General features: G+C 43.2%; 1 protein-coding gene across 3 annotated transcripts in view; it reads left to right on the forward strand.

The window, feature by feature from the left end:
* The window catches only part of CSMD3 (CUB and Sushi multiple domains 3), a 1,179,008-nt gene that overhangs the window by 1,148,463 nt on the left and 17,903 nt on the right, over positions 1–12,642 (forward strand). For all 3 annotated transcript variants that reach the window (XM_048841517.2, XM_048841518.2, XM_048841519.2), the window contains 2 exons: positions 4,296–4,475; positions 8,267–8,332. In XM_048841517.2, the coding sequence (XP_048697474.2) occupies positions 4,296–4,475; positions 8,267–8,332 (246 nt within the window). The remainder of the gene's footprint in view (positions 1–4,295; positions 4,476–8,266; positions 8,333–12,642) is intronic.

Here is a 12,642-nt window from a genome sequence, read left to right on the forward strand (position 1 = left end):
TTTGGTGCCATATCAATGACCGTATTGGAACCTGTGGGGATTTCCTCCTGCCTGCATATCTTCTCCGCAACCCGTCCCCTCTACATCCTCCAGCAAACAGCACAAAGTGGTGCAGAGCTGCAGGAAGCCGCTCCAGGTACTGAGCTCAATCTGCCTTAGTGAATCCCTCTTAGGAAGAAAAGGGAAGCTCCACCTCAGCCAGCCATGTGTCCCTCTTCCTCATCGCCTGACGAGGTGGTGGCTGACTGGTGTTTCCTCCCATATGATTACACAACTCACCAGGACATCTTAAATAGGGTGTCTTCCTCCGTAGATGTACAGGTGGAAGTAATTCAGGAGAGCTCACGCAGATTGGTTGATACCTTGGAATCTTCTCAAGTGATGTTCCCCATAAATAAAACTGTTCTGGGACCCACAAAAGTATTGTGGCAAATGCCATCTTCCATCAGAGGAGGTATTATGCGGGGGGGTTAACATTTTTACACCCACCATCACGTTCTTTGGTGGCCTGAGCTGTTAACAAAAGAGAGTGCCAGAGTCAGCAGGCATCTACCTGCAAATCAAAAGATGCAAAGAAGTTTGGTGTTATTAGCAGGAAAGTTTGTTTGACAGCTCTACTACAGCTCCAGATTTCTAATCAGCTAGCATTGCTTGGAACTTATGATTAAGGCTACGTTTTAGTCACGGGTATTTTTAGAAAAAGTCATGGACAGGTCACGGGCAGTAAACAAAAATTCACGGCCCGTGACCTGTCCATGACTTTTATTATATACCCCTGACAAAAAATTGGGGGGGGAAGCAGCAGCTCGTGGGGATGGCACTGGGGAAGCTGTGGGTTCTGGAAGGGGGCAGCCCAGGGGGCGCTGCAGGTACTGGGGGGATGCCGCGGGTGCTGGGTGTGTGCATAGGTGCTGCGGGTAGGCAAGCTCCACTGGTGCTGGGGTGCGTGGCCCAGGGGATGCCACGGGTGCTGGGGAGGATGGGGGGATGCAGCTTGGGGGGGGGGCTCAGGTGCTCAAGGGGGCACCGTGGGTGCTGGGTGGAGTTCTAGGAAGCTGCCACCCCAGCTCCTTACTCCACGTGCTGCCTCCGTTCCGCAACAAGCCCCGGTTCTGCAGCTCTCATTGGCTGGGAACCACAGCCAATGGGAGATGTGGGGGCGATACCTATGGGTGGAAACAGCACATGGAGCTTGGAGCTGAGGGAGGGGAGTTGCTGTCACCCTTCCGGGGAGCCCCCCCCCCCCCAGGTAAGCACCACCCCGTGCCCCAGCCCTGCTGCTGGGTGGTAGTGGGGGGGCCAAGACTGCCCCAGCAGCAGCCAGTGTGACTGGTCCAGGGGGTGCCTGAGCTGCTCAGGGGGCTCTCGGGCCAGCCGCACTTCCGTGATCTCTGTGACAAACACGGAACCTTACTTATAATTTCTCCCTATGGAACAATATATTAAAATTTACAGACAAGCTGGTAGAGGAGCTGAAACAAAAAGTTTCTTGCAGTAGTGGATAAGGAAAAAATGGTGGCCAGGATCTTGCCTCAGGGTGCATTGGATGCTGCATCAGCCATTAAAATACAGAGATGTTCATGGCACCAGTTATCAGTTCTTTTTCAGGAGGTCTAACAAACCGTTCAGTATCTCACTTTTGAGGGGCCGATGCTTTTTTTCCCCAACAGACTGATGACAAGCTTCATAGCCAAAAAGACTCTAGGCCTACCCTCAAGTTTTTGGATATTTACAGTCCTTCACAAAGAAGTAGTTGTTCCATCCACAGCAGTCCTGCTGTTATGTTTCCTTTATGGCTTGTCACCAGGAAGCACTCTAGAAGAAAAAGGGAAAGTTACAGGAAGAGACCACCTCTGTCTCCTTTTTTGTCCACTGAACTCATCCAAACAGCCTGGGAACACCAAGCAATCAGTCTGACATTCTCATAGAGGACAGCTTACCAGTTGCAGTTTTCCAGCCTCTTCTGCTCTCATTTTGTCCCAGCATGGAATATACCCTTCAATTTATGTCTACCCCCATTTCCTCCCCACTTCCAAATCCCTTTTCAGGGACCACTCTCACAAAGCCATTTGTCTAGCCATTTGTCACACTTTCCTCACCCAAATCAAAGGAAGGAGTTTACTAGTTGTTATGGACAACAGGGCAGTGATGTCCTAGGTGAACAGAAAGAGAGAGGTCAGATTGTTGCTTCTATGCCAAGAAGCAATACTCCTCTGAGAGTTCAAACTCAAACCCTCTATGTTACGGGTGTCCTGAACACTCTTGCAGACTGATTGAGCAGATCATTCACCAGTCACCACAAGTGGTCTCTCCATCAGACATATTTTCCAAGTCTAGGGTGCTCCCCAGATAGACCTATTGGCAACCTAACCAAACAGGAAGTGTCATCAGTTTTGTTCACTGTCCAGTCACAGTCCAGGGTCTCTGATGGATGCTTTCCTGTTTTATTTGAACCTTCTGGTTCCACTCCTACCCAGGGTGGTGTTAAAAATTAAATATGGCCATGCTCACATAATACTCACACTGGCGTGGCTTTACCAGCATTGGTTTTCCATGCTACTGACCCTCTCTACCAGGGCTTCATTGACACTATCACCAGACCTGGACCTAATCTCTCAGAATCATCGTTACCTTGTCCATCTCTACCCAGAGATCCTTCACCTTATAGCCTGGATGCTCCGTGGTAAACACTTCAGTAGGAGATCTGTTCAAGGAATGTGCAAAATGCCCTCTTGAATAGCAAAAAACTTTTACCAGGTACACTTACCACTTGCAGTGGAAAAGTTTCTCTCTCTGATATCAACAAAAAGGTGTTTCTCCACTACAAGATCCAATACGACACATGCTATACCTGAAATTTCCATCAGCTGCACTTAGCAGCTATCTTGGCTTTCCACACTCCGACTGGTAATAGCTTCCTTTTCTCCAGTCCCATGTCACTCACTCACTTTTTTGAAGGCTCTGGACTGGTTATCTCCCCAAGTAGATGACCCCATTCTTCCTTGGTACTTAAACCTGGTGTTAGCAACACTAACGAGTCCACCCTTTGAACCACTGGCTACCGGTTTGTTACTTCATCTGTCAATGAAGTTAGCTTTTTTGGTAGAAATTACATCTGCAAAGAGAGTAGAAGAATTGAGAGATCTGGTATCTGCTCCACTGTCTTCCACATGGATAAGATATATCTCTGTCTTCATCCAAATTTCTCATCAAAGTGATTTCTCACTTCCACATCAAGCAGACAATATACTTACCAACTTTCTCCGCTAAGCCTCATGGTCATAAGGACGAGGAGAGACTCCACACATTGGATGCTAGGAGAGCATTAGCCTTTAACTTGGATAGGACTAAACTGTTTCAGTCTCCCTCCCAACTGTAATGGTGATTTTGGACAGGATGAAGTGCCTTCCAGTCTATAGGAGCACTTGTGGCACCTTAGAGACTATCTTTAAAGTGCCTCAAGTACTCCTTTTCTTTTTGCAGATACAGACTGACACTGCTGCTACTCTGAAACCTTCCAGTCTATGTAACTCCACTGAACAGGTTGCTAGCACGTTCAGCAAGATCACACACAGGGTCTGCAGCCTTTTTCGCTCAAGAGCCTATTCTAAATATTTGTAGAGCTGTAACTTGGTGTTCAGGACATACTTTTACTTTTCATTATGCTATCGCTCAACAGTCTAGTAAAAAGGAGTAGAGGGGGGTTGTGAGCAGTTCTGCCTTTTATACCATTGCACAGCAGCACTTGGCAGCGGCGGGTGAATGTGCTACCCTGGTTGGTACCACTGAGGGAAAATCTCAGATGCTAGGGCTTGCAAACAACTGAAGTGGAATGGACATGTGCAATATATTTCAAAGAACAATAGTTTCAGAACAGGTTAGTAACCATTTTTCTTCATTTCCTGTTCTAAACTCTTATTTAGTTGCTGCCTGGTATTAAGCAATTGTTGCAATTTATGCAATGGGTGGTTGCCTGTTACTGCTGTGGAAGGCAATCAATACATGTATATGGTGTTTGGGCCTTCCATAAAATCTGCAAAGGTGGACGCTCAAACTCAGTGGGCTGTCACATAAGAATAAAGATCTGCTTCATGTATCTGCTTTCAGGATTGGGCCCAGAGTTTATAAAACATGAAGTGCTTAGTGAGCTCTCGGATGAGAAAGAACATATACATATAAGTAATTGTTGCTAATGCATTTTGTTTAATTAACTACCTGTCAAAATGTTTGTGGTTGTTTTTTCCTGATATATTTTTACTATTTCAACTAAAAAGTAACGTACAGTTTCTTTGTAGCACACAGCTGTAAACAACCAGAGGCTCCAGTTCATGCTAATGTGGCTGGAATGGATCTCCCTTCACTCGGTTATACATTGATTTATACCTGTCAGCCAGGCTTCTTCCTAGCAGGAGGGTCAGAACACAGAGTCTGTAGATCTGATGGCACGTGGACTGGAAAAGTTCCAGTTTGTGAAGGTAACCCTTTCTGCTCCTCCTCCCCTCCCTCTGCCTTTCAAATATTAAACTTTTAATTTTCCCTTACTTGCTATTTAGTAACAATATATCACATAAATATATGTCTTTAAAATCTGTATATTATGCTGTCTTTTTCTGTATTTCATATAATAGCATTATATATTTGTGGGTAAAGTATTCAAAAGCACCCACTTGACTTAGCACATAAGACTTAGGTCCCTAAATCCTTTTTGAAAATGGGATTCAGACTCCTGAGTCACTGGGGCTGTTTTGAAAATTGTACCCTATATTCATGTACAAGACATATGCATTGTATAATACTCTTGTATACATGTTATATGAATTAGAACTCCAGACATGCAAGCCTAGAGGATCCACTCTCATTTCAGTCTATATTACCATAAGTTTGTTCCTTGCAAAACTGCAGAACTTCACTGATATGCAGAGCTGATGTTGGGTTTTCTGGGGTTATAAAACTTACTGTACAGGATGATGTTTGGGAGCATGTGCTTTCCATATAAGAAGAAAAAGATGGCATGTTGAAAAGTATACATGAAAATTTAGCCTGTATTTAAATTCAGAATTTAAGTGAATGGCATGAAGATGCAAACAGCAAGTTTGCAGATGACACTAAACTGGGAGGAGTGGTAGATACGTTGGAGGGTAGGGACAGGATACAGAGGGCCCTAGACAAATTAGAGGATTGGGCCAAAAGAAATCTGATGAGGTTCAACAAGGACAAGTGCAGAGTCCTGCACTTAGGATGGAAGAATCCAATGCACTGCTACAGACTAGAGACCAAATGGCTCGGCAGCAGTTCTGCAGAAAAGGACCTAGGTCTTACAGTGGATGAGAAGCTGAATATGAGTCAACAGTGTGCCCTTGTTGCCAAGAAGGCCAATGGCATTTTGGGATTTATAAGTAGGGGCATTGCCAGCAGATCGAGGGACGTGATCGTTCCCCTCTATTCGACATTGGTGAGGCCTCATCTGGAGTACTGTGTCCAGATTTGGGCCCCACACTACAGAAAGGATGTGGAAAAATCGGAGAGAGTCAAGCAGAGGGCAACAAAAATGATTAGGGGACTGGAACACATGACTTATGAGGAGAGGCTGAGGGAGCTGGGATTGTTTAGCCTGCAGAAGAGAAGAATGAGGGGGGATTTGATAGCTGCTTTCAACTACCTGAAAGGTGGTTCCAAAGAGGAAGGATCTAGACTATTCTCAGTGGTAGCGGATGACAGAACAAGGAGTAATGGTCTCAAGTTGCAGTGGGGGAGATTTAGGTTGGATATTAGGAAAAGCTTTTTCACTAGGAGGGTGGTGAAACACTGGAATGTGTTACCTAGGGAGGTGGTGGCATCTCCTTCCTTAGAAGTTTTTAAGGTCAGGCTTGACAAAGCCCTGGCTGGGATATTTAGTTGGGGATTGGTCCTGCTTTGAGCAGGGGGTTGGACTAGATGACCTTCTGAGGTCCCTTCCAATCCTGACATTCTATGATGCTATGATTCTAAGAACAATTGAAGCTGAAGACCTAATCCTCTAGTTTTTTGATATTTACAAAGCATAATAAAGAAATTCTGTATGATAGTGAAATTTGCCCATCCTGTCTTGCTTCATTATACCAATGGGGATTAATGTAGGAACCAGCTCCATTGGCTGGCCAGCTGCAACCAGATTGCATCCCTTTTATGGTGTTCAGATGGAGTCTTCCCTCCAGTTGAGCAGTGTAGCATATCATGAAAGTGACATGGCTATGGATGCATCATGGAAGATGTAGTCTGGTCAGGGAGCCTGACCATAGGGGAGAATGGTGGCATTAGGTACCCAAAGTGCAGTTGTCACGAGACAATATGCCATCACAGGGAAATGTAGATTAATATTGAACAAACTCAGAACTAAATGTTTTGGGTCAGTATCACACATTGAAATTAAACATTTCAATTTGGGAATATTTAAATGTTTTGTTTTGATCAGAAATTCCAAAATAAAATGTTTTGCCATTTCAAAATTAAAAATGTCTGAACTTTTTGTTCCATGAACGTTTTTGATATTTCAACTTTTTGTCCTGATCTGTTGAAATATCACAGTTTCCCAAAGGATGGAAATTCCAGTTTTCACTGAGCTCTGTTGCACATCTTAATATAAATATTATCAAGGTATTCCAAATAAAATGTGTGGAGTTAAACAAACATCATCTTTGTGTGAAAGAAACCTCCTTGTAACCATGGAGTGATCTTCTTTTCCAGTGTTTCTATTGTTTTACTTCAGGGTACTGCCTGTTTGAATTAAATACCTCTGTCCATATTTGGAATGTCTTGATACTTTCCTTTGTAATTAAGGGACCCTTTAGGGTAACAGGAATTTGTTCCAAGAAATTTTCTCTGCTGCTTTCAAAATAAACAACAGTAGTTGCCTAAAGGTGATCTACTGCAATCCCATTTGACCAAAACCATAGTCGAAATGCTGCATTTTCACTCTCTGCTGGGGCTGGGTTAGGGTTAGAATTAGGGTTCACCAGAGAGAAAAGCTCAATGCCATCTTTCTCTGTGGGAGTGCATGGTTGTTTCTAGTATTGGCAGGGTTATGGTCATTGGGGATACACATTCTGTGGATCCCCTGAGCCACAGCTCTGCATACGGTGGAAAAAAGGAATACAGGTGATATTAAATGCCGTAATCTTTCTAGCAGCCATGCCCTTTCTCCAGTTTGGGGGGATAGGATTCTGTATCCTCACAGTTCTTTTTATCTACGCTTTATTCAAAATAAGGTAATGGGGGTGGAGTACCTGAACTTAAAAAATCAGAACAGCACCCCTGTTTACACAGCAAACCAGAATCTGTGTCCCTAAGCAATAAGCCACTCCTTGTCAGTGGATGTAAGAGAGGTCTACTAACAACTTCGATATCCTTTAAAAGTCAGGAGATGAAACATTGACAGTTTATCTTCTTGCTTCTTTGCTTTCACTTGGAACATTTGATTGATCTTTTTTTTTTTCCAAATCTTGGCAATTGTAAAACAAATCAATGGCTCAAAAAGTGGTTAAAACTAAGGTTCTCACTTCTCGCTGTTCAGTATTACAGGAAGATGAGAAGAAGGAGTAATGTCTTCAAAATTATTAACTCTTATTAGAATGAAATATAGTATACCCTGAGGGACCTATTACAGAGAGAAAGATGAAAAGCCATGTTCCTCCCACAGGGGGAAGTAGTTAGGAGAAAAGCACTGTATTCTCTTGTTCCTCCTGATGGAAATGAAAATAGTTTTTTTCAAAAATGACTGAATCATTGACTTAAAGGGAACAAATAATTGAGTCCTTTTCATCTGTATAAGGGAGACCAAAAATATAAAAGGGATCTCAGTAATAAAGATCCATGTGTCCATTGTACAGAAGGTCTGTCTCCAATATATATTTTTTTATTCAACACTTTATTCCAGAAAACCAGAACTTTTGGGTAGTGCCATCACGTAAAAGACAGTTAGCATGAATCAGGTTCAAATTGGAAGGGGATAATTCCATTTGACTAATTCAAGCAATCTGATTAGTCCCTATATGGAACTTTAAATTGTATTATGCAAATACATCCTGTTTGTCTACTAAAGTTCTCTGAACATCCTCTGATGTATATGTGTTTTTTCCTCTTTGGTGATATACATTTACATCCCATCCCCTTTAAGGTGGTACTGTGGGCTAAGGAACTAATAGTGATTAAGTGATTTAGGAGCACATGTCCCACTGAATGTCTTCAGATGGTTACTTGTTGTCCATCTTTTTGTCGTTCTTTCCAACAGCTGGATCAAAAATATTGGTGAAAGACCCTAGACCAGCTTTGGGAACACCGAGTCCTAAACTAAGTGGTGAGTACCTTGACTTTATTCCAAGGGCCCATTACTGCATTGCCTGGTACCTCATACAGTCACTTACGTCAGTGCAGTGGTTGAAAATGATACCAAATGAATAGCACTGTTTCAGACTCATTTGGTACTGGTGTAAATGATTTCACAGGAAAAGGACTGTGGCTGAATCTAACTCTTGGCAGGTAAATATTGATCCTTAAATTGATTTATGCTAAACAAAAAGTTTTTCAGAAACCATACTCCAGTCTCTCAATAGTACACAGACATCGAAGTAGTTGGTAACTGCAGTTATGAAACCAGGTGTTTTCAAAAGTCTGTGGTGATGGCTTGCTACTTAGCTTCTCTAAATATTGAATATAGGTTGGTTGCTCTTAACCCCCCCCCCCTTGTATTTTACTCATGAATTTTTAGCATGTGGGTTTAGTTCATGGACATTTGGGGTCTATTTTTATCAAAGAGAGGAAGTTCCTATCTGTTTAGCTTATCAAAAAGAAGATAGAGAGGTGACTTTATTGCAGTGTATCTGTACCTTAACAAGTTGAAAATACCAGGAACGAAAGGGCTCTTTAATGAAGCTGAGAAAGGCATAACAAGAACCAATTACTGGAAACTGAAGCCAGATAAATTCAAATTAGAAGTGTCACAATTCTTTAGCAAGGGATGGTGATTTACCATTGGAACAATCTATCCCGGGGGAAGTGGTGGATTCCCCATTTTTTGATGTCTTCAAATAAAAGCTGGATGCCTTTCTGCAATATGCTTTAGCCAAATACAAATTCTGGGCTCAATGCAGGGGTAAATCGGTGACATGTAATGTCCTGGAATATACAGGAGGTGAGACTAGGTGATCTAATAGTCCATTCTGGCCTTAAATTCTATGAATCTTAGCCACTGATTTAGGATTAGCTAACTCCAACCTCTGTGCATTTGCGAAGTCTCACTGACTTCAGCAATCAGACTGGTTGGTGTACACTAGCTCATCCACATAATCAGTAATGTAAACATCAAAGTATTTTTTTTTCATTTGTGTCTCTGTATTTGAAATAAATCAATACAAATCTAATACAGAAATTTAAGTAGCCCGAGAACTGTTCATTGCCTACTTTTGTATTTTACCCTATTAAAATGTTTTGTTTTTTAAATTCAAAACAAACAAACAAACAAAACTTATGTACTCTTTCAGTGTAACCAGCCCCTCTGTCCTGATGTCTCACTCTGTACTGAAATACATATTTATATTCTGTTTGCAGACTTTAGCAATGATAAAGGCAATTATGTTAAAATAAGAAAGTTGTTCTTCTATATCACACATATCCATATGTGCATGTCCATATTTTTTCGGTATTATGTAAGGCTGATAAGTATAGTAAAACCTAAGGACCTTTGTTAGAGATGCGTAGAGTACATGGGGCATAAAGACATTTTAAAGCTTAACAAAGCTCTCCTTTATCTGAAGTTTCTTTTGGAAAAATGTGCTATTATGTCCAGGAAGTAGTTTACTTTACAGGACTCTAATGAAGAGCTGAGCAATTCTTCAGGATTACCTTCACAAAGGAGTTGACAGGGGATAGGAATGAATCAATTGGTGCTGATTTGCTTTGAAGGTGGTGTTTGACAAAAATGAAAAAAAACCCTGATATCTGGTGGGAGAGCAATACAGCGGTGCACAGAGAATCCAGGAAGTTTCTGGAAAATGTAGGGGACAATTTCCTGGTGCAAGTGCTGGAGGAACCAACTAGGGGCAGAGCTCTTCTTGACCTGCTGCTCACAAACTGGGAAGAAATAGTAGGGGAAGCAAAAGTGGATGGGAACGTGGGACGCAGTGACCATGAGATGGTCGAGTTCAGGATCCTGACACAAGGAAGAAAGGAAAGCAACAGAATACGAACCCTGGACTTCAGAAAAGCAGACTTTGACTCCCTCAGGGAACTGATGGGTAAGATCCCCTGGAAGAATAACATGAGGGGGAAAGGAGTCCAGGAGAACTGGTTGTATTTTAAAGAATCCTTACTGAGGTTACAGGGACAAACCATCCCAATGTGTAGAAAGAGTAGTAAATATGGCAGGCGACCAGCTTGGCTTAACAGTGAAATCCTTGCTGATCTTAAATACAAAAAAGAAGCTTACAAGAAGTGGAAGATTGGACAAATGACCAGGGATGAGTATAAAAATATTGCTCGGGCATGCAGGAGTGAAATCAGGAAGGCCAAAACACACCTGGAGTTGCAGCTAGCAAGAGATGTTAAGAGTAACAAGAAGGGTTTCTTCAGGTATGTTGGCAACAAGAAGAAAGCCAAGGAAAGTGTGGGCCCCTTACTGAATGAGGGAGGCAACCCAGTGACAGAGGATGTGGAGAAAGCTCATGTACTCAATGCTTTTTTTGCCTCTGTCTTCACGAACAAGGTCAGCTCCCAGACTGCTGCACTGGGCAGCACAGCATGGGGAGGAGGTGACCAGCCCTCTGTGGGGAAAGAAGTGGTTCGGGACTATTTAGAAAAGCTGGACGTGCACAAGTCCATGGGGCCGGATGCGTTGCATCCGAGAGTGCTAAAGGAGTTGGCGGATGTGATTGCAGAGCCATTGTCCATTATCTTTGAAAACTCATGGCAATCGGGGGAAGTCCCGGACGACTGGAAAAAGGCTAATGTAGTGCCCATCTTTAAAAAAGGGAAGAAGGAGGATCCTGGGAACTACAGGCCAGTCAGCCTCACATCAGTCCCTGGAAAAATCATGGAGCAGGTCCTCAAGGAATCAATTCTGAAGCACTTAGAGGAGAGGAAAGTGATCAGGAACAGTCAGCATGGATTCACCAAGGGCAAGTCATGCCTGACTAATCTAATTGCCTTCTATGATGAGATAACTGGCTCTGTGGATGAAGGGAAAGCAGTGGACGTGTTATTTCTTGACTTTAGCAAAGCTTTTGACACTGTCTCCCACAGTATTCTTGCCAGCAAGTTAAAGAAGTATGGGCTCGATGAATGGACTATAAGGTGGATAGAAAACTGGCTAGATTGTCGGGCTCAACGCATAGTGATCAATGGCTCCATGTCTAGTTGGCAGCCGGTATCAAGTGGAGTGCCCCAAGGGTCAGTCCTCGGGCCGGTTTTGTTCAATATCTTCATAAATGATCTGTAGGATGGTGTGGATTGGACCCTCAGCAAGTTTTCAGATGACAGTAAACTGGGAGGAGAGGTAGATACGCTGGAGGGTAGGGATAGGTTACAGAGGGACCTAGACAAATTGGAGGATTGGGCCAAAAGAAATCTGATGAGGTTCAACAAGGACAAGTCCGGAGTCCTGCACTTAGGAAGGAAGAATCCAATGCGCCACTACAGACTATGGACCGAATGGCTCGGCAGCAGTTCTGCAGAAAAGGACCTTGGGGTTACAGTGGACGAGAAGCTGGATATGAGTCAACAGTGTGCCCTTGTTGCCAAGAAGGCCAATGGCATTTTGGGATGTATAAGTAGGGGCATTGCCAGCAGATCGAGGGACGTGATCGTTCCCCTCTATTCGACATTGGTGAGGCCTCATCTGGAGTACTGTGTCCAGTTTTGGGCCCCACACTACAAGAATGATGTGGAAAAATTGGAAAGAGTCCAGTGGAGGGCAACAAAAATGATTAGGGGACTGGAACACATGACTTATGAGGAGAGGCTGAGGGAACTGGTGATGTTTAGTCTGTGGAAGAGAAGAATGAGAAGGCATTTGATAGCTGCTTTCAACTACCTAAAAGGGGGTTCCAAAGAGGATGGATCTAGACTGTTCTCAGTGGTAGCAGATGACAGAACAAGGAGTAATGGTCTCAAGTTGCAGTGGGGGAGATTTAGGTTGGATATTAGGAAAAGCTTTTTCACTAGGAGGGTGGTGAAACACTGGAATGTGTTACCTAGGGAGGTGGTGGAATCTCTTTCCTTAGAAGTTTTTAAGGTCAGGCTTGACAAAGCCCTGGCTGGGATATTTAGTTGGGGATTGGTCCTGCTTTGAGCAGGGGGTTGTACTAGATGACCTCCTGAGGTCCCTTCCAACCCTGATATTCTATGATTCTAAAGCTCCTACTCCCTGCTTACTAAAGATGTCCTGGGGCTGGCTTGGCAGGAATATGTGTGCTAGTGTACCTGGCGTGCAAACAACCTTAACCAGTACTGGCCCAAATTTAACTAACATGGCCTGGGATTGATAATGTAGATTCAATCAAACTGTGGTTGATCTGGAATACTTGGGTGGTTGGAGTCAAACATTCCTCACATATTTCCCTTTACTGTAAAATATATACTGCAATGTGGACTTTAAACATACCCACATTCATG

The sequence above is a fragment of the Caretta caretta genome, chromosome 2 (genome assembly GCF_965140235.1).
Source record: "Caretta caretta isolate rCarCar2 chromosome 2, rCarCar1.hap1, whole genome shotgun sequence".
NCBI lineage: Eukaryota > Metazoa > Chordata > Testudines > Cheloniidae > Caretta > Caretta caretta.